General features: G+C 44.4%; 1 protein-coding gene across 1 annotated transcript; it reads right to left on the bottom strand.

Moving 5' to 3' along the window:
• Nucleotides 1-1,065: 1,065 nt before the first annotated feature.
• On the bottom strand, nucleotides 1,066-20,153 carry LOC308422580 (interferon-induced GTP-binding protein Mx1-like; the record flags this gene model as incomplete). The annotated part of the gene is given in 15 exon segments (XM_080919214.1): nucleotides 1,066-1,305; nucleotides 3,208-3,333; nucleotides 3,337-3,462; nucleotides 4,798-4,874; nucleotides 6,209-6,367; nucleotides 7,641-7,782; nucleotides 8,094-8,216; nucleotides 9,234-9,312; nucleotides 10,627-10,825; nucleotides 12,378-12,516; nucleotides 12,782-12,936; nucleotides 13,506-13,643; nucleotides 14,567-14,759; nucleotides 18,112-18,238; nucleotides 20,016-20,153. Coding segments are annotated over 14 exon segments (1,995 nt in total). The 5' UTR covers nucleotides 18,211-18,238; nucleotides 20,016-20,153.
• Nucleotides 20,154-22,986: the final 2,833 nt, after the last annotated feature.

The raw sequence follows: 22,986 nt of genomic DNA, 5'->3' as shown, positions 1-22,986 counted from the left end.
GTCCCCTCCCCAAACACAAAACAAATCATGCAAGTGTCATTTAGCAAGAATTTTATTGGAAGAGCTGAAGTGGAAACTTCTAGTTATGTAAAATGATGTTTTGCTGTGGCACACATGTGCAAGGATGTCTTGCTGAAGCAAACACGTGAAAGAATATTTTTTTGAAGCAGATACAGGTAGAAGAATGTTTTGATATTGCAAACACAAAAAAGGACCCATGATAAAAGAGTATAAATATGACCCCACAAACAGTGGGAGACGAGCAACTGAGCATTGGTTTGGTTTCCTCCGCCTAGCTATTCTTCACTCACTAACAACATACATGTAATGGTTCACCTTCCATAGTATTGTTCAGCTCAACTTGTAGTAACACTGCCACTGAGAGAAACTTGTCCAAGAACTACTTGTAAGGTTCCTGCAGCAGCTTGCTGCTTCTACAGCCTCACCTCAGGCTGGCTGGCAAGCTTTCTTCAAGATTGAACTACAGCTGTTGTTTTGTGCTTGGTGTCTGCTTGCCTAGAGGACTGGTCTGCAGCTTCTGAGTTGTATTTGGTGTTTGCTATGGAACTGAACTGCTGCCAAAGAAAACTGAGTTTACCCCCAAAGAACTATTACTGAACAGGTCTGCTTTCCCCATATCCTAATAACTTTTCTCTCCTACTACCTCTAATGGGTTGTGGGCTAAAAGAGTTGTTGAACCCTTGTTAAAAGTAGGTTACAAAAAATTTATGCCTACAGAGAGTTGTCCTACCAGGACCCTGTCACACCTCTAGCACTGCTTCCAGACAGGGCAGTACAAAGCCAGGAGCCATTCTTTCTGAGGTGCTTAGCCAACACATCCTCCTGACAAAGAAAATGCAGAGTTAGGAACAGGAAGGATCCTGAGAGGTGCAATCCTCCTGTGCTTTGAAGGGGTCATGTCTTAAAGTAGAATGATTCTCAATAGCTACTCTTTTCTCATCTCCTCAGAATTTTCAGAGGGCTTGCTTCCACAGTTTAAAGATAACACTAACATAAGGTAAGCAGCTAAAGGATCTTTGCACAGCTACCAGGAATGTCATATAGCTAGCCTGATTCATCGGAGAATTTGGCAAGCTTGTGCCGTGCCTCATCTAGCCTTAATAGCTGTCTCTTCAGGGACTTCTTCCTCTCTCTGGTGCTACGCTGCTCATACAGGAGCCAGCTATACTTATTGGTGTCCTGTAAAAGCTGAAGCATTGCTTTCTCCATTTCCTCCCCGAATGTTTGTAGGATGAAGTACTGGATGATCAGAGGAATCTGTCTCCCAATGTTTCTTCTGCACTCCTGGAAGTAAGGGACAGGTCACAAGGGGTTGAAATTAGAAGGAAAGATCTCCTGAGTTCCAGAAGGACTCAAGTTTCCAAGGATGGATACTAGCCCAGTCTCAGCCCCCATTAGCATACAGACAGAGCATGACCTGGACAGGTATCACATTGCTGGAATCTGCCCTACTAGCTTCCCTGGACATCAAGTGGATGGGCCTTCAATAAAAAAGGGAAAAGTGAGCTAGAAAGTAGTCTATAGATAGCCCAACTCCACTTACAAATGTCAGGTCTCTGCTGACAGCATCTCTCTTTGTAAAGCCTCAGACTTCTCAGCAGCAGGGAAGCAGGGTATACAAAACCCCAGGTAGATCCCTGAGTTAGATACCTGAGGGAAGTCCGTCTCCAACTAGGGGGGGGGAGGATTCTCTCCCAGCTCCACAGTATACCCAACTTTCCCTGGCCTGAGACAGGGTAGTGTTTTAAATACTCAGTACTGGTGATTCTGCAAGAAATGTAATTATCTAAGACTCAGTTTCCTTCCTTGGGATGCAGGCACCATGGTCACAGCCCTCTGAAAATAGTTAAGCCAATTCACCATATCAAAAGATGGAGTAAAAGGAAGTTAGGCAGATCATAAGTACCTAGTTGACACTTTGAGGACATATTACAAGATTACATGCAGCATAGGTATATTTTAGGACCAAAGACTGCTGGAATGGGGCATCTCCAAATGGAAGTGGGGAAGAGAGACATTAGAGATGCAGGGGGAATGAGCACCCCAGACACCCAGACATATACACCTTGAGGAGAGGCATGGTCACAGCTGGGAAGAAGGGCAGATAACTGCAGACACAAACCCCTGACTTCTGTTACAACATGCAGAAACCTTTGCATTATACTCTAAAAAAATGAGACAGTCAGGAAAGACAGATGTTCTGTGATGTGCTTATGCTGGTAAGAGATCCCTGCAGTGGTCAGACTCCCAGATACTAAAAAGAAGGCAGCTGGGGTGGAGAAAATTGAAGTCAATATTTAATGGAGACAATGTTGTTTGTGGCAAATAAAAAGTCCTGGAAGGCCATAGTGCTAATGTAAAGGTTTTTAACGTCTCTAAATTATGACACCAAATGGTGGTTGAAATGGAAATGCTTGTGTTACATATGCTTTACCAGAATTAAAGCAAAGAAGGTAAATAAACTATAGGATCCCAGAAAGCCAAGCTGCATGGCACACTACATACACAAGCTACCCTGAGAGGCCTGTACTGGCCCTGACATACTGAAAGTCTACCAACCAAGCAACACAGCACCTAGAAAACCCAGTGTACAGGGCAGAGGTACACATAGCCACAGAGTCTTTCAAAGTGAGTGACAGAATATTCTACATGGACACATGCCAATAACTGAGTCTGCTTGATGCTGAAAACTAAGATGTCCAGGTAGGTTAGAGGTGTAGTGAAATTATGAAGCACTTGGGAATCTGAGGCAGGAGGAACACACCCCTCCCAGGAGTCTAGGGCCACCCTGAGCTATGCAAGTGAGTTCCAAAGCTGCCTAAACTAGAGAATGAGACCTTGCCTTAAAACATTAAATTACTAATGATCCAAAATGGCTTAAGACTACAAGACCCCAGAAAGGCAAGAAACAACAAACACAAGTCTGGGGAAATAGTTCTACCACTACCTCTCTGGAGGCTCATACTGTAAAAGTGGATTATGGAGACTTCCAGCTGACCCTTGGAAGTAACACCCCTCCCTCCTGTTAGTGGTCAAGTCCTCTGACAGTCAGTTGCAAAGCCTGGTATCCCTAGTGAGCAAGAAATCCCCCTGGCTTAAGGAATCTGCTGTGACTAACTTATACAAAGGTACTCTGAAGGAGAGGGAATGGGCTGGGAGTACAGCTGGAAGCATTCTTGAATTTACCTGGGAGTAGGCATTCAGGTGCTGGGTCATCTCAGTGGTAGTCAACTTCTCTTCAGGAGACTTAAGGTTATATTGATAGGTACCATGTTTTGGCATATTAATCTTCTCTTTCTCTGCTTCCTTCTCTCAGATATTCTTCAAGGCTTCCTTGTAAACTTGGTCCTGGCAGTAGACTATCTGTTCCATCTGGAAGTGAAGTCGGATCAGTTTTTCGGCTTTTTTTTCTTGGTTTAATCTGATGTCTTCAATTTTGGACTGCAGGGAGAGAAAAACAGCCACCAGCCTTCAAGAAAGGCATAATAGAGAGGAAGAACACAGGCTGCCTGACACATTCATGAGAACCAGACCACCTGACAATTACAAATGCAGGTATCATCTGGGAACAGTCCCAAGACACCCTTCCTCATCTTGTCTATACCATTATACCAGCTAAGGGTAGGAACCAGGGGAAGCTTGAACCAGATGTGAGTCTCCCCAGCTGTGAGGCTCAATCTCTAATGCTAACCTGATTGAATATAGAATCACCCAGGAAACTAGTCTCTGAGTATGGTGCTGTTTCCAGAGAGGTTTAAATGAGATGGGAAGACCCACCCTATTGGGGCAACACTATCCCACGTTAGTAAATATAAAAGACAAAGAGCTGAGTGTAGAATTTAGCCTTCTCTGGCATCACAGACTGTATGCCCTCAAACTGTAAGCCAGAGCAAACTCTCTGTCAAGCTGTTCTTGCTGTGCACTAGATCATCCGTAAACATCTCTCAAGAAATGTCAAGAATGGCAAACGGGTTCCTCCCATTTTTATCATATTTCAGGTGCTTGTGGGGTGTTCAGAGTTAAGACCACTTTTTCTACATGGAAGCATGCTTCTGCCTGACAAGGGTTTCTGGACCTGGGGTCTCTGAATTTATCCCCTCCCCTCTTTCTGTTCTGAAACCTGTTTTAACCAGAAGACCTATAACATTGTCTTAAAGACACAAACATACATTTGAGTCTTCATTTCTCTTAACAGACACAATAAAGTTGGAAGGTTTCTGTTAGGAAAAAGATAGAGAGTAGGGAGGTATGATCTATGGAGGTGTAGTGAAGTAAGCAGGAAAGGGGAGGCCTCTGGCAGACCCATGCTGGGCATCTCTTCCCCTGAGGGACCAGCCACATGACGGTGTATTATAAAATAGAGTTTATTCAGAGCATGGGGAAGAGAGTTAAGAGGGTAGTAGAGGCAGAGAGGGAGAGAGACAGACAGACAGACAGACAGAGACAGAGAGACAGAGACAGAGACAGACAGAGACAGAAAGAAGAAGAGTAGAGAAGTAGAGGCCAGCCATGAGCACGTGGAGGGGGAGGTAATGGGGAGAAGAGGGACAAAGGGGCTAAGAGCAAGTAAGCAAGAGAAGAGAGAAAGAGAGTAAGGAGAGGGGCAAGCAGCCCCCTTTATAGTGCCAGGTAACTTTGGGGCAAAGCATACCTGGCTGTTGCCAGGTAACTGTGGGGTCAAGTTTGGAAGAATCCTAACAGTCTCAAACCAAGAAATTTGGTTCCATGTCATGCTTATTTATTATTCTCTTAAAAATAAAATGTATTTGGATTTACCTTGACAGTATTGTGGAGGTTAGAAAATTCACCAAAATGTTTTGAAGAAACCTTTGTGAAGGTGATTCGGACTATATCTAATGAAAGAGAAAAAAAGTTCAATATTGACAAGACCATCTATATTCTGTATAGACTAGAAAGGAAAGAAAGGTAAATGTGGCTAAAAAACAGCTTTCTTCTTGTTCCCTCTCTGTCTTTTCCTCTTCCTCATGTAAAGACAAGGAAGGGTGTGTTCTGTGGCTCAGCAACTATGCAAGTATCTGAAATCTCTTTATCATGGCTTATGCCCTATATCCTAACCAGCTACCAAGAATATTTCTAGCAAATCATAAACGACACAGCACTTCCTTGTAATAAATCTGCTCCCTCCATCTTATTCCATCTGTGAGCCCCAAGTGCCTGGTTATCTGCACAAAATGAACCCAAAAACTATTAACAGAAATCAGAAAGTAAACTTTAGTTCCTTTCCTCTGGAGAATATTTTTCTGCCTGTGAAAGTTGTCATATAAGTGACTAACTTAAACTAAAGCCTCTATGTCATGCAGTATAGTTGTAGGCATGATCAACTCACAGAACCTCCCACAGGATGCTCTGGGAGAACCACAGTCTGACATAGGTGCCTCAGCTATGGTACACAGAGCACACCCTGCAACAACATCTTCTAAGGTCACAGCTCTTTGTTATGGATACAAAGCCATGGGAGGGTCCTTTGTAATTTCTACATAATTCACAATATCAGTGAAGCTTGCTCCCAAGTTCTGTGATCACCAACTCTGAGGAGAGGGTTGCAAAAATTCAGACAGACAGCCAAAGGTTCTGACAGTGCTGCTGTATTGAGGGACAGTCTCTTAGGACCTATGAGCTCTACACAGACTCCAGGTAGTCAGCAGTGCAGGAAGTAGGTGAAGTTCAAGGGGGCTTCATCTGAACAGTGGAAGTGAATTGGTGCTGAGGCCGGGAAATGGGACTGCTGCTTACACAGGGAGAGGGAAGCTGAGGAAGAACCCCTGTAATGGGTAAGGACCAGCTTCACCTCAAATGAAAGACTCTGGCTGTGCTCTTTTCAGAATCAAGGCAAGGACCTATGAAGTTAGGTGACTCTGTCTTCTGACAGCAAATCTCTGTGCTCATCGGGTCAGTACACACTGAATTCCTGAACACCACAGTGGCATTTGGAGCACAGAAAACCTGCCACTTACCTAGAACCAGCCCACGAGAGCTGCTCTGAGGTGTAGCACTGTCCTAAGGTTCTCTGAGGTGCTAATGCCTCCAGATAAGTATGGTAACAGCATTTCTCAGTGACCCTGTTCACCACTCACCAACAATCCTGTACAGGACTGCCTGGTGACCCTGTGCAGGGTTCCTCAGTCACCTTATGTAGCATTCCTCAGTGATTCAGAACACTACTCACTTGTGACCCTGTGCAGCATGTTCACAGCGGGTTCTTCCAGAGCTTTGACTTGCTTTCTGATGATGTTCTCAAATGTCTTATAGTCCACAAACCCTGGCAGCTCCCGGCCACGATACTGATTTTCAAATTCTTGCATCTGGCTGTTTATCTCAGAAGGACCTAGGGCTGAAAGAATTCTTTTGCAAAAACCATAAAAAACAACAACAAAACAAAAAACCCAACTCCACTCTAGTCTTTCTGAAAAGGTGAGTACCAGTGAAAAAAATTAAATAAAATAAATGTTTATCTTTTCCTCTGAAGCTACAATAAGAAAACACTGTCAACAGTTGAGGCAAAGGGGAAAGCAGGATCCAGCAAGAGGAAACCAGAGGAAGATATGGCCACAAAACAACCTCGTGTGTGAGGGTTTATGAGTCCATTTGGATTTGACCAAAGCTGGTCAAATCCCACAGCACACTGTGGGAAGAGGTAGTGCTCTAAATAAGGGACCACAGGGTGAACAGCAAGCATCTGAATGGCCCAACTGTACGCAAAACAAAATGCTTAGTTCCTCTCCCTATTTCCTTAACAATATTTGTGAGAGAAATCCCATCAGGTGTAGACCTTCCCAATGCTCTTTTTGTGAATACCTGACTGTGTGCTATCCAGTCTCAGATGGGAAAGCAATCCAACAGAAAATTCTAGCATTTCGCAGGCAATAGGACTCATCATGTACAGTGGACATGCCAATGACTTCTAGCATATCACAGGTCTATGCTCTAACACCTTTCTGTTACCTTAAGCAACTGCCACCTTCATCATTAATCAACCTTCCCCCTCCTCTCTCTCTCTAGCCCTGTAGTCATGGCAGTGCTTTCCTTATACCTATGATGCACACCATGCACATCTGCTCTGTACTCAAGGAGCATAGATCCTTCTAGAAGTCATGATTAACTGTAATGATTAACCTGCATTTTTTTACTAGACATTCTTAAGAATCAATGAAAGGTAACCTGGGGCCTGGGATTCAAAGCAGAGCAAATATGGCTCCTGTGCTCATGCTCCAGCCATTCTTATTCTCAGCATAACACTCCCAAATGTCCTCCAATCCCCAGGTCTGTGGTATTTTCAGGAGTTACTGCTGTGGGAGTAACATGTCCCCCAAGTTCATAACTTCATCCTACTGTGCTGGCATTAAAGGTGGAAGTGACCAGGACACCCTGGCTTCACCCTTGAGGATTTGTGTGGCCTCAGAACAAAGGCCAGAAGAAGCTGGTTCCATCTTCCTCACACAAAGACCAGGCTAGATGGTGCCATCTTGAGAGCAGAGATGGAGCCCTCACCCTATATCTTCAGGTGCCTTGACCTTGAACTCTAGGCAAGATCTCCTTTAACTTGCAATCAAATTCAATTTACTGAAGTATAAAGAATACCAACCCAAATAGACACTTACTTGTTTGAAAAAGTTCCTCAATATAATTATTCCAAGTAAGAAACTCATTTCTCAGTTTGGTAAACAACCGGCTGTCTCCCTCTGATTTGGTTTCCTGTGCTTGTATCAAAGTATTGATATCCTTATTGAAGACATTAATTTTCTGTGAAGGAGGTAATTCATATATAAGGCGAGTTGGATAGAGAACATGCATACCCAAAGGTTGCATAATGTGGAGAAAAAGCAACAGGAAATCCCAGCCTCTCCCTTCCCCTCCCCTTTGTATCCTGAAGGAGGGTGTTGGTGACCAGAGTACCTTCCACAGACCCTGTAAGCTTTACCCTGGTTTCACCTATCAGTGCTTGTCCCTCTTGCAGTAACACTGCTGGACAGTCTTAGAAGAGGGAGGACCCAAGAGATCCCTGTGAGATAGTGATGTAGGAATCCTCCACAGGAGTCACCACTGATGCTCACATTCATCAGAAAGGACATTCTCTCACTGTTATCTTCTGGTATGTCTGCACTGTACATCTGCAGCTCCTTGCTTGTTCTCTGATGACTTACATTTATTTGATTTTCCAATAGTGGCAGCGATTTCTGAAGTGGAAAGAAATGAGTGGGACATACAAATATAGATTGTGAATGTGAAGGAGGCCCTGAGGTTACTCAGAAGCATGGCTGTGGCACAAGCAGCTCATCCCCTCACTCTTGTCTCCTCAGCCATGAGCCTCAGCAGACATATTTCATTCCACCAAAGAGAATGTGTGTGACATTCTGACAGCCTCTGAAGATTTCTCTGGTGCACACTAGTGTTTTAGGTATGCCATTTTCACCCAAGTCTGTCTACACAGCAGTCCTAGACATACAACTCCATAATATTGCCCACTATACATGGTTTCTACTTAAAAGAATCAACAGGGGGCAGTTCTTTACATATCAAAACATGAAGTCTCCGCGGAGAGACCCACAGATCACTACCTAGTAGCTTCTGAAACAAGAGCAATTAGATTAACATGAGATCCTTCAACTCAAGTTGTCTTCCACAATCTCCGTAGTTATGCTGTCTCCAGGCAACTTGAGGCATAAAGCTCAATGAGAATCCATCTCTGCCTACATCAAAGAGGCCCAGAGAAGGTCACTAAAGATCATGGTCCTAGGGATGGGGGTGGGAGGGCTGATCTTCACCTGCATCCTGGAGGCTGCAGGAAGACTTTGAACACAGAAAGAGCCCAGGGGAAGAAGATTATTGCTGAGTATCTGCCCACAGCCAGTCCTAAAGCAAGTCTGACAAGTAAGTAAATCTACATGTGCTGAGTATTCTCACTCCCCAGGTAGAGAACTAAGGCATTTTGAGATGCAAACTCCACCAGGTCAGAGAAGAGTGAATGGGGCTTATATCTGAAGACCCATCTTGAACTCCAGCTCTCATGATTAACCCCAGAGTGAGGTGCTCACAGTCATGGCCCAGAACTCAGGATGACAGCATTAGGAACTAGGACAAAACATTCTGATGCTGGAGTCACCAATTCCCAAACATAACATGTTTGTGCAAAAGGAATCTCTACTGTCCCAGTCCTGGCTTTGCTTGAGGAATAAACAGCCACCCCTGCTTACACAGATGTGAGAGGTGAGTTCCATGGTCAGTCTCTTTGCCAGGAAGGGCACTGTGGCCTTACCATCCTCTAGAAGAACTCTGAGGTAACAGAAGAGAGAGGGTCATATCAGACCTAGCCAGAAAACAAGTCTGCAGCCTGCTGTAGGGAGGTCAGGACAATTTGGGTACTATCAGTGAATGGGATACCTTGAAACTGGTACTCATGGAGTTCCTAGAAGTGGGTCTGTGGGATGATACAGGGGAATTAGCTTGGATAGTTCCACAGTGGGCTACAATGATTCCCCTCAGTTTATGAAATAATCAGAGTAAAATCTGTTCTTTACAAAACACATGTACATAACTATAACAGTTATGTTATAAAACATCCTCATCCATGTGTGATACACATAAACACACACACACACACACACACACACACACACACACACACGCACAAGCATACAATGTAGGGAGCCGTTGGTGCCAATAGATGGCGCCAGCTTCCTGCCTATATTCAGCCAACATAGCCTTTCCCCTCATGGAGCTCACATTATACCACATACATCATAGCCCACTCTCAGGGCACGCTAATGAGCTACTGGAGAATGCACCAATCAGGTAGCAACACAAGTCTTTTAGGCATATATAAGCAGTGCATTTCTCTCCCAGGGGAGTCCCCCTGCTCAGAGTGCTGTACAATAAAGGTTGTTTGCGAAAGAATCCTGTTGTTGCACACCTTTTCCTGCCGGCGGGAAGTGGGGCACGCGACAATACAACACATCCTTCCATGTGTTATATGTGAATAAACACACATACATATAGTATATGTTAATATATGCATGCCTTTCCATATAGGCTACACATATGAGTACACACCCACATATAATATACAATATACAAAATATACATAATGCATATAGTCCCCAATCTTCATACAGTGACATACATGTCTAAGCATGCATATAATGGAAAATGATAGGGAAATGAATAGAAACACAACCTGTCTCAAGAAAGGGCATAAGCCATCAACTACTGATAGAAGAAAGCCATACTGTTCCCATGGAACCAAAATCTGTGTTCATGAGGAATGTTATCACTCTTGATCTTTTAAGGCAGCAGGGAAGTGGGGCTTCTCCATGAGTAACAACACATTCATAACTGGGTTGAATTAATGCACTGATCAATTGGTAAGGGCTGGCAAAATGGCTCACTAGGTAGAGGTGCTTGCCTCCAACCTTTACTACCTGAGTTCAATTCTGGTTTCACCTTGGTTCTTCAAGAAGAAAACCAACTTCTTTCTCTCTCTCTCTCTCTCTCTCTCTCTCTCTCTCTCTCTCTCTCTCTCTCTCGTGTCAGGTCTGTTCTTGAACAGCAAGTTCAGCAAATTTAACTGGGACAACATAACAGAGGCACCTGAAATGAGGGTGTTCCTTGAAGAAGACTTGCTCATTGTGAAGAGCCTCAGCCAGGCTCAGCTGCTCCTGGATCTCCTGCTGACCCCTGCACTTGACTATCACATAACCCTTCTTCAGTTGGCACACCAGGTTCCGCATGACATCAACAACTTTGCCTTCAGCACCTCTGTCCACCAGATCAGGCTTGGTCAAGATCCCTGTAGATCAGGCATTGAGATCACAGGACACACACTGTCTTAGGGCAGTGAGAAACATCACCCTTACTGGCCGCTAGCAGCCCAAGGCTTCTTCCCATCTGTGCTAGATAGTTTTATACCAACTTCACAAAGGCTAATATCATCTGAGAGGAGAGAAGCTTGATTAAGAAAATGCTTCTATAAGTCTGTAGGACATTTTCTTAAATAATGATTAATGAAGTTGAGCCATCCCTGAACCATCCTGAGATAGTTCTACAATGTTGTACTCTGTGGTAGGGTCCTGCTCTGCTCCTCTGAGGGAAGGCAGCTATTGGTGCCCTCTGCCTGGCCTGCAGGAGTTCAGACTGGGAAGCATGAGAGCAAATCCCAGCGGGGTGCTGCCAGGCCTGTGATCTCTGGCAGGTCAATGCTTAGTGGAGTGCTGAGATTAAAGCCCTGCCAGTGGGGTTGTCAACTCCAGCCAGGCTGTCAGGAGCCATGCAGGGTCAGCATAAGGCTCTGGAATAGAGGACAAAGGAGCCAGGACCACAAAGGACCCAGGACAAAAGAGAAGGTTTCAACTTGTGTCTTTATTTTCACTCCTTCTCTCCTTTGTTCTGTCCTTCTTAAACAGCCCAAGATCCAACCACCTGCTTCCCATTCCTTTGCCTCTAAAATTGGCCATAGTTGTTTTTCTAAAACTACATGTGTGCAGGGGAGGTCCTGAGGGAGTGGCTGATCTGGCTAGAGTCTATGTCACTCTCTCCTGTGGAGGTGGGTTTGGGGCATTCTTAGAACCTTGTGCATCTGCTGCATTGTGGTGCATCCAGGCAAAGTGGATTTACAATCTGGAGTTCAGAATGCACTTACCAATTAATGGTTACTCGTGTAACCATCTACGGGACTTTAATTGACTTCAACCTCTCATGTTTCCAACTTTTACCTTTCTGCCCCACACTACAAGATAGTTTCTACAAGAAAGCAGACTGACAAAGCCAGTAAGCAGTATCCCTCCATGGCCTATGTATCAGCTTCTCCCTTGAGGTTCCTTCCATATTTGAGTTCCTGCCCTGACTTCCCTGTGATAGACTGTTGCCTGAAAGTGAAAGCTGAAATAAATCATTTCCTCCCCAACTTGCTCTTGGTCATGGTATTTTATCACAGAAAAAGCAACCCTGACTAAGACACCATCTTTGGATGAGACAGAAAGGATCACTAAAGATCACATGCAAGGTGATAAGCCACCCAAAGAGACTCGTGTACTTGACCTTGTAAATACAGCGAAGCCCCCTCTATCAGCCTGCAGACTCCTCAGCACCACTCCATGGCCACTACCCAGATAAAAGCTGTTCATTCTTTACTCTGCCATGACTTTAAACATGGCTCCTGGCTCAACAGATATGGTTTCCTCCCTGTTCTTATCTACCTCTGGCTCCTCAGGCCTTTTCTATCTGGGAGATGAGATGAGGGTTCCTTACTCTGGCCTCAGTGGGATACTGAGCTTGGTCCATTGGATCCAGAAGATGTATCTCACTTGCACTTACACACCACTGTTATGTCCCACTTTCCTTACCTATGGTCCTATCTCCTTCAGGGTCCACCTCCTGAGCCATGCTCAGGGCCTCTGTGGTAGCAATGTCCACATTGCTGGGGACTACCACCAGGTTGATGGTCTCCTGTTTTTGGATGTATGTCCTGATGAGTCTCTTGATCTGTAAGAAATGAGATGGTGACCTTAATTATAAAGACAGGATCAAGAGCAAAATGGTCCTGACCATGCACTTGCTTCAGGGTTCGGGCCCTGAACTCCATAGATTGCACACAATGTTTCCCTGTCTCCATCAAACATGGAAGTCATGGTAAAGCCTGGCCATCCAATCTTACTTCCATTCCCACACAATCTTTCTTATATATAGGCTTGGACATATCCCAACACCCCTGTAGCCTTGTGTGTCAGAGTAGGGTCTAGAGTCTCACCTGGCGTCCTATGTCTGCAGGCTGGTTGCCTACAGCCACCCTGGTGATTCCAGGCAGGTCAATCAGAGTCAGGTCTGGGACATGTGGGGAGCTGACATCTAGGCTAATGAGTTTATCACTGATCCCCAGCCCTACCCCAGCAATGAAGTCCTGACCTGGAAAGGAAGAAAAAGTTAGCCTGGTCAAGATTAGTGGGGTAGAATAAGGAGACTATTGGGCAGATGGAGGAGACGTTATTCCAGAGAATTCTGGCAAAGCATGCAATAGCTATTCATTGACCCTACAGGCTCCTGCACTGAAAACTTGGGTTAGTCCTCAATTGATCATATTTTGATCTTCTAGATACTTTGGAAGGTGGAGCTATGCTGGAGGGAGTATATACTGGGGGCAGCTACATTATTTCTTATTTCCCTAGCATTCTGTTTCCTGTCTGAAACCACTTGTCCTTGTCAAAATAATGTTCCTTTGAGAATTATAGGAAAAGGTGACCATGGACAAAACCCTCTGAGTCCAGGATAGAATGTAAATCCTCCTCTAATGTATTTTGTAAAGTGCTGTGCCACAGTCACAGAGAATGAATTTGAAGCCTCTTCTGTGCAAGGGGTCCAGTGACAACAGTCTTGAAGGGAGCAAATTCCTGACAGAAAGTCTCATCATTTCTCCTCTGACTCACGACACAGTGTGCACAGTCAGTCAGAGGACAGGGGAGAAATAGGGTACAGACCTTCGTTGATGGCCTTTTCCACCTGTGAAGGATCAGAGAGCTCAACTTCTTTGTCATCATAGGTGACTTTGCCTCTCCACTCTTCTCCCTGATTCAGCTTCTTCAATTTCAGCACTAGAGGGCATCTGGTGACAATGCCTATAAGGTGAGATCCATGTTAATGCTGTGTTCTGCAGCACACACCAGTATGGGGCCTTTAGCTAGAGGTACCCACACCTTCACACTTTCATCTACAGACATGCTGGATATGGAAACATCTGGCCTTGCTCTGGGGTGACCTCAGGCCTATATTCTGAGAACAAGAACCCAGGCCATGGCTATGCACTTGGGGTAAAAGCTAATAACTACTTCTAGCTGAAAGCTAAGGAACCCTTAGGAAGTCCTCCTAGTGTGATACTCTTGGCTCCACAGGGACCTTGGTTTGACCTTTAACATAACTGACATGTCATACTAGCCTACACATGCTGGTCACTGTGTCCTTTAGGCCAGTTCATCATGCCTTGCATTATGATATCCTTCCAAATCCTGTCATGTCTGTAGCATTTCACCTGAGTCCTGAACCATTGTCTCCATGAATGGCCAATGCCTGCCTCAGCCATAGAATTTAAACAGCAACACTAACTTAGATATCAGTCTCTTCTCTGAAAGAAGTCACCTCAAGGGAAAAGGTTGGGGACCTGACCCACTGAATCAGAGTCCCTGCAAGCTGCAGATTTCAAGTAACTCTCAAAATGTGCAAAGGGAGAGTATGATGGAGTGAAAGCTGACACCCCACCCTCATCACATGTGTTCATGTTTCAGCCCCAACACCTGGAGTACCTGAAAAGAGGTAATGTAGGCTGATGGAGGGCTTGAGAAACTGCACGGGTGGAACCCTAGTACTGACCCTGAATCTGGTGTCTTGTGACAGGATTAAGGAGCTATAAGACAGCAACACAAGCCAAAAAGTTAGATCACCTTGACCTCTATTCTGCCATGCCCCCAACTGGGAGGAGACCTGATTCTACCCTTAAGGTCCCAGGGACCACAGTCTAGCAGAGCAATAGGCACTGAGCCCTCACCACTGCCTCTGGGGAGGGCCACTCCAGACAGTGCTTCCAGCACAGAGCTCTTCCCTGAACTTTGGTCCCCAATGACAGCAATGGCAGGCAGGGCCAGGTCTTGTTCCACACCAAGAGCACGCAGGGAGTCGATGAGGTCAATGCAGGGGCGCACCTTCTCCTCATACAGACTGCAGAGGTTGTTCACAGAATCCTAGATGGGGGAAAAGCAAGAGTGAGGTCATGCTCCACAGGAGATGTTCCAGCAAAGCCAACAGAGTACAGGACTAATACAGGTGTTAGAATTCCTCAAACAGTGAGAACTAGGCAAAATATATTTGGGGAAATAAAAAATGTTGATTCTTCTGTCTTGACAATGAAAGAGACAAAATCCATGTTGTACATTTCTCAAGCACCTAAAGTACAGAATGCTCCTGATTGTGAGTATTGGACCTAAAAGGTGACTCCAGATTCATGATCTCCTGAAAGGGGGCTAGAGAGAAGGCGACAGACAGAGAGAAAGAGACAGACAGAAAGAAACAGACAGACAGACAGAGACAGAGAGACAGAAAGACAAACATGGGTTTCCAAGGCAAAAGTAAAGCCATTCAGTTTTTCTAGGGTAATAGTAAAAACTGGACAAAGGCTGAAGAAATCTCTGTGGAAACTGGTTTATTCTCCAGATTGTTATAGGCTGAGCCCATGGCAGAGCACATACTCTATGTATGTCCTCTGGCCCATCCAGGGAGATGATCACACATTGTTTATGTTATGCCTGCTTAGTTGGGTGTAATTGAGGCCCATTCTATCCATCTCTGACCCCAGGTTTGACACTGATAATCCTGTTATTGATTGCTCTGAAGTTTTATTACCCACCTTTGAGATACACACATCATAGCTCTCCAGTGGTGTTTACTATACTAAACTCTTTATTCTCATGTTGATTAGCTTCTAGCTTCACTACACTGGAGAATTCTATCACAGTCATGAATTCGTTACTACAGTTTGTCTTGGTTACCTCATATTTGACTTCTTGTCTGTGGAGTGATCTGTGATGGTCTCCCAAATGCAAGTTTCTTGTTAGAAGCCATCCTTCTACACAATTTACTCTGTTACAGTTGGCCTCAATATAAAAGCCAAAATATAATAAGGTCAATAATGCCCTACATGTATCCACAAGTGCTTCCTGTGTGCCTGCTGCCCTGAGTCACTGGACCAGAACACTGCTTCTCCTTCTACTGGTTTGGCATGTTTCTCATAGATCTTACACTCATCTTCTCCAGTGCTTCATATTCCACCCATTTAACCCTTAATCCCCCATTTAACCACAGCCTGTGTTCTCACAGTGACATGTTTGAGCAGCTTACAGTTGTCACCATGAGCCACTTTCCCCTTACTACCTATGCAGAGCCAGGGCTTGCTTCCATAATGACAACTGTAACAAAAAGAATGAAGAAAGTCAACGAACCTTATGTGCACACAGGGGTACATGCACGAACACACACACATACACACACACACACACACACACACACACACACACACACACACCTAATTTCAAGGTCCATTTGAATCAAATTATTAAATACTAGTCATAAGCAGGAGATACTAAAAGTAGTGAAAAATGACCCTATACATACAGAGGAGCAAAGACAAGCTTGACAGCCAAATTTTTATCAGAAATAATGGAAGAGTGAAAACAGTGGGGTGGCATTTGCCAAAACATCTTAACTACTGGATTGAATCTTAATTAAAAAATATTTATAATGCTGACAAAAAATTATGAACTTAGACAAATATCTGTTTTGAGGGCAAGAATGAAGCTACATGGAGGACTGGAAATAAAATTTGATGGCTTGGAATTAGTATGTCTTTGGCCAGTAATATGGCCTTTTTCTTAGAGGTACAAGAATCTATGAGGGTACTTAAAATTATTTATTTAATTATGTGGTTTTTAGAAGTGTTAATTAAATTGCAACTCTGTTAGAAAGGAAGATGAGAGAGTTTAGCTTAGTGGTAAGTGTTGGGTATGTCACTGAACACATTGCATAAATCGCTCCACCCCTATGGTAAAGCAATTAAGCTAAACTATATAACTTATCTCATACTTATATGATATATTTAATTATATAATTTATTATAGCACATATTTATACAATGTATTATATCATGGATCAGACACTATAAGAGAGGCTGACCTGTACAAGTTTCTCATGACGCTACCACCCTTTGATGATAGCTGAACATAAACAGCAGCAATACATTGTGTGGTTTCTGATGAATGGAAAAGGAAGATCATAACAGATAGAATGGAGGCCAATAGCAGAAAAGGGTTTCTTATGCCACCCAGTACCTTGTTATTGTATCCTTCATAGATAGACTTTTTGTGCTTGTTAAAGGTGAACACTACATAGTTACACACTAACATAGTGAACCACCAGCATAGGACATGGCATGCACTCCTAAATTATGGATGTTTAACCCCAAAGGTGGAAGAATGTAAGGAAAGGTAAGGGAAAGAGCAAATGTTTCACATAAAAAAAAAAAAAAAAAAAAAAAAAAAACAGAAATAACTGTTCTCATCTAACAACAGCACATTAAATATAAATGGCTTACATTCTGCTCCAAAAGGCAAAATGACTCTAAAACAGAACTACAAAATTGAAGGAGGAAGCCTCTGATTTCAAGATGGTGATAACATTGTAGCTGAGATGATGTGGTATTTCACGGTATAGAACATGGTATTAGTGGAACACAACATACAACACTACATGAAACTCACGACATAAAACTGACATAAATAAGATACAAAGGAAGTATCTAAGAAAGGACCAGCTTTTCACTAAGCTGTATTGGAACATTTCACTATGTACACTTAATAGAAAAGACCTACATTGCTATATTACATGATAAAGCATACTAACCCACAAACCAGGGTGACTGCATGGGTCTGACCCAGGATCTTTGTACATATGTTACAGTTTCTTCTTGTGAAACTGAACAATGTGAACAGGGGCCATCTCTGACTCTGCTGCTTGCTTTAGGAACTCTTTCCTCCTACAGGGTTACCACATCTACCCTTAATAGTAAATGAGGTGACTAATATTACTGTAACCTGATAGGCCATGTCTTGCTGAAATCCATGAGAATCCTTACCTTTTCTAAAGAGAATTGGAGGCTGAGTGGATAGAAGAGGGAAAGACTTGGTAGGAAACACTGTGGCCAGGCTTTAAATTAATTAATTGATTTAAAAATTGATTCATGATCCATCATGGACATAGATAAAAAAGATATAAAATATAGACATTCTAAAAAACAAACAACGAAAGATTTACAAATGTGGATAAAATCCTGGTTATTTAGAAATGATAGAAATGGCATTAGTACCTTTCCCAGAGCAAGATGGAATCCTGGACACATTCAGTGAAGGACATGAGAGGGCCACTGGTCTCATCTTGGCCCAAGCAAAGACAACAGTAGGCACAACTGCATCCGTCTCAAGGATGCATACTTGATCTGGAATGGGTAGGACATAAAGAAGCAGCTCAGATGGAGATGGGTCATACCTGGTCATTCTCTCCTAGGCAAGTCTCTCCATTGGGCAGTGGGTTACTGGGTAAGTTGTCTGAATCAACACTTTTGTTTTCTTCTGTGCTAAGAACCATCTTTTATTTCTTCTTCCAATTGGACACTCTGTTGGAAATGAGTATTATAAGTTAGAAAGGTCTAGAAAGCCATTCTATGGGCACTGGCGAAGACTTACACCAGCATTACCACCTCCTTGCCTTTCCTGCCCATCTCATCTCTGAGGGACCTTCTGTAAAGGCAGACATTTGTTTCTCCTCTGGGAGGGGATGATGAAAGGGGGTAATTCTAAAGGCACTTATGGAGTCTGTTAGTCTAAAAAAGTCCTTCAGACACAGCATTGGAAAAGGGGCCCAGGCTGCAGAGTGAACACCCCTTTACTTCAATGGAGCCTCATCTACTGGTCCATGGCTGTCTTGATTAGTCTCACTGCACAATCAAGGAATATCACTGGTTTCAGCCTGGTGTTCCATGACCAAAGGTTACTAGTGACCAGTCAAAAGAGCACTTAGGAATCTGCTCCATTTCCATTTTCTTTTCTGAGATCTTAACCTTGTGTTCTGTTTTCAAATCACAAGCATGTACCATTCTCCTGAGTCTCTTTGAGACTTGGTAGATCTTCAGAGAAGAGAAGCCTGAAAGTTTACACTCTTTTCTGCACATTCAGTGCCCTGGGTATCCAACTGAACTGTCAACCTGAGGTAAATGCATCTGCCCATCCAGATCTTGGTCTAGTCAAGCAGACACTGCTCCCAGAATTAGATCCATGTTAGTTTTCAGGGGACCTCAGGACACCCTTGTCTCCTGTCTGACACCTTGCTAACTCTTTCCCACTGCAGATCACATCAGAAAGAGACCACCACATTTCATGTAGACTCATGCCTCACCTGAAGGTCAGGGTCAGGCACACACAATAAACAAATCAAAGGTCTGAGAGACACCTGCACTCTGAACACAAGGAAGACTTCAGACCACCCAGAGCATGTCTTGACTAGGGACTGGGAAGACCATGGACAGATGCATTTCTCCACACACATCCTTTGTCAGCATTTCTAGCAGGGTTTTTAAAGCAGGCTTCTGTCTGCATTTCAATGCCTGCCCTGGGTCACCTGGCTCCCTCCCACCCTTAAAAAGAGACCTCCATCTGCTTTCTCATGCACTCCTGTCCCAGGCAGCAGGGGATCTAGAACTTCTCATCCAGGCCTTATCCTGAAGACCCTAAAGGCCAGGGGACCCCACCCTCTCCTGCTGTCTCCTAGCAGAGACAATTTTAATCAGTGGAGCTATTTCACACTGCCACCACAATCAGCAGCTGGGTAGGGTACTGTGTCTAGCCCAGAAGCTCCACATGTGCTCTCACTGACCCCTTATTTTAATAGCACCAAGAAATGTCCCACAGTGCCCATCAGGATCCACAAGGAACTCAGGCATCCTTGCCCTGAGCTAGGAATGCCCCCAGATACTCACCAGTCTCCTGCTTAGTGACAGAGAGCTTGGCTGTCTGGGCTCCTGTGTATTTAAACAGTGCTGGCCCCACCCTTTTCCAGGGAGAATTGAAACTGAGAGAGATTGCCTGAGCTCTCTGCCTTCCCAACACACAGGAACTGTCACTGACCCAATATTGTAACAGCACCAACAAATGCCCTGCAGTGCTCACCAGTGTGTACAGGAACAGCTAGAGTGTATCCTCTATCCCTGCACAGAATCCTGTGCAATACTCACCACTCCTGGCTGGTGACAAGAGTGTGCAGCTGCCAGAGCTCAGACCTCTTTAAACAGTGTTGGCTCTGCCCCTTCCACAGGAGAATTGAAACTTAGTGAAAAGGCCTGAGCTTACTGCCCACCCCCACCTCTATCACACACAGAGCTCAGAAATGAAACTCACCCTCAGGGGACCTTTGCTCAGTCCTGTGGTCCGGAAATTGATATTGTCTTCTCAACCCACTAAGACTTGGACACCAGTTCAGTTGGCTGCCTGCTTTCCTCAGGGTCCTCCCAGCTCTGAGCTGTACCTTCAAGCCTGATCTCCTCTCACTTTAACACAGCCTAAACTAACTTTCTCTTTTTACTGGATTATTCCAGCTGCACTAGAAAGGGTCAGAGACAAACAATACCAGGAAACACTGAGGAGCCCTGCCAGTCCTTCTGGGTCCCTTGTGACAGCAGGTTTAGAGGGATGAGCACATTGCTGCTACAGGGCTGGTGAGGGTGACATGTGCTGGTTCTTCAGGGGCCTGCTGCACCTTGTTCTACTCTCCAGAGGAGAGCTCAGCTCTGCAGAAAACATCCCCCAGCTCAGGGAAGTGTGCATCCTCAGAACCCTTGGACTGGCTTGCATGCAGCCATTTGACTGAGCTGCCTGTCCCATGTTACAGGATTTGACATCTGCCCTAAGGTTTTCTGTGCCCAGTCCTGGGCCTAGTGCTAGCTTTTGTGAGTGGAACCAAGCATGGTTTCTGTGGTTCAAGTAGGCATGGATAATGGAGAAGGCAGATTCAGTGACCTCTCATTTCTCCCAGTATTGTGCTATTGTTTTGACTGGCCCTTCACCTTTCCTTCTTCTCCCCCCCCCCCTTGCATTTCCCAGTCACTTCAGACTCTGGTTTCAGTTTTATTTCTCTTTAGCTCTTTTCAATTCAGTGCATGCTGAGAGTGAGTCCTGCAGGACTCAGGCAGAAAGAAAGAAAGAAAGAAAGAAAGAAAGAAAGAAAGAAAGAAAGAAAGAAAGAAAGAAAGAAAGAAGAGTCTGGGAAATAGATATAGGATCACAGAATAGTAGCTAGAAAGGTAGCAAAGCTCTTTCTAAGGTGCAGATGAGTGACCAGAGACTGCTGGGAGGAGGCTCAGAAAGTGATGTGTCAAGGAAAGGGAACCCTGGATATAGGGAAACGAACGGGGCTACACTGGGATTAGTTGGGTGGTTGATAAGAGTGAGCATCTTGCCCACTGGCTAACTTCCTACAGAATCCTGCAAGCAGTTTTACCAATGCCTAGCCTGAAAGAACTGTAGATTAGCCCCAGCCTAGACCTTGGAAGCTCAGTCTTAGTCTGTGCTGAGATACCACAGTTTTGGGAGCATGTTGCAAGGAGACCTGACCTAAACCCCAGCTCCAGGGTAAGAGACCAGGATACACATTGCACAGAGGAAATACAGGGCCCAAGCCCTGGCTACTGGTATCACCAGGAGGTAGGCTAGAGTTTGGGTTCTGAGAGTCAGTAGAGATGAGTCTTACATCTGGGAGAGAGTGGTATTCACTCTGGCCAGTTTGCTTCTCTTTTCAGAGCTCCTGACATATTTTTCCTTTCTTTCTGATTCTCCTATGTAGATCATTCTGTTGTCTAGGTCTGGAATGCTGCATCTGAAAACAGGTGCCATTTCAGTCCCCTGCACAGCCAGTACAACTGCCTGTCCTGCCTTCCTTCCAACATGAGGCCCCAGGTGCGTAAAACAGATTCTAGGGGTCAGTGATATGATTCAGGGCTACCAGCCCTGCCGACCCAAGTAAGGTCCCAGAGACCACATGGTGGTTGTTTTTAAAAGAGAAGGAACATGTTTGGTGAATGTGTGGTAAGGTATGGAGTAAAAGCATGTGCCTCCATGGGCTCATGATGAGGCATCCTCCCCCACCCCCCCCCAGGAACAAGATAGTATAGTATAGAACAGAGTTTATTCAGGTCATAGGGAAAGGAGTTTAGAGGGTAGTAAAGACAGAGAAAAGCAGAGAGAGAGAGAGAGAGAGAGAGAGAGAGAGAGAGAGAGAGAGAGAGAGAGAGAGAGAAAGAGAGAGAGAGAGAGAGAGAGCAGCTATGAGCACATGGAGGAAGAGGGAGGAGGGAATGGTGAGAGAAGGGCTAATGGGGGAGAGGGGCTGGTATATCCATGAAGTGTTTTGGCATGGATTGAGCTGCCGCTGCCTGCTAACCTGTGAACTAAACTGCCAATTTCCAGACAACACAAACGGGAGTTGCTCCAAGGAATCTTTCTAAACAGGTCCACTTCCCTATATTCTTTCTTTCTCAATACCTCTAGTGGGTGGTGGGCTAATGGGGAGATTAAACCATTAAAGAACAATCATTAAAAATATGGTTTGAAAAATTAAAGTTACAAATCCAAAACTCCTTGTTCCTGTGCCTTAGTTTTGCAGAGATGTATGTGTATATGTATATACATATGATGTATATATGAATGTTATGTGTATGTATATGTATATAGTTATTATTCCCTCATTATTCAAAAGTTGAGCACTCAGCTCTAAAGGAGACATCTCTATCACACCTTTCCACAACACTCAGCAATTATCTTAGAAGAGGTGACAGAAGGCTTTAAGAGACAGAAGTATTAGAGGATTGCAAAGAGACTGTTTTTTGGACATGATAAGGTCATTGCACTCACAGCTCATAGCAACAGTGGCTACATGCTCAAGATCAAGCCAGCCAAAATCCAACACATAAGGAAGGGGTTCATTAAGTCCCACTGTTGGCTGAGGAGCATTTAGCAATTGATGGTTGCTAAGGAGGGAAAATTGGTTTCTTCAGGGTTTGCAGCCTCTAGGAGGCTACCCATGTTCCTGTGATGGTCCTATACCCATATACGTAGAGGTAGCACTAAATTGGACTTAGTAAGTTTTTTAAAAGTGAAGTTGGGAGGGGCAGAAACTGTGTCACATGGCCCTTTACACTGCCAAGCTTGACCCAGGACTCCAGGAGTCTCCATCCCAGTGGGTCATATCAGAGCAGAATTTAATTGAAAATCGAATTCTAGGTGAGAGAGCCCTCAGTACTAGGGGACATTTAAAAGCCTCCTCTTATGTAGACCACTGAAGCCAAAACTTTAACATGATGAGCAAGCACAGGTT

This window comes from Micromys minutus (genome assembly GCF_963924665.1).
Source record: "Micromys minutus genome assembly, chromosome: 7".
In the NCBI taxonomy this organism is placed as follows: domain Eukaryota; kingdom Metazoa; phylum Chordata; class Mammalia; order Rodentia; family Muridae; genus Micromys; species Micromys minutus.
This window is presented reverse-complemented; position numbering and strand designations above follow the sequence as displayed.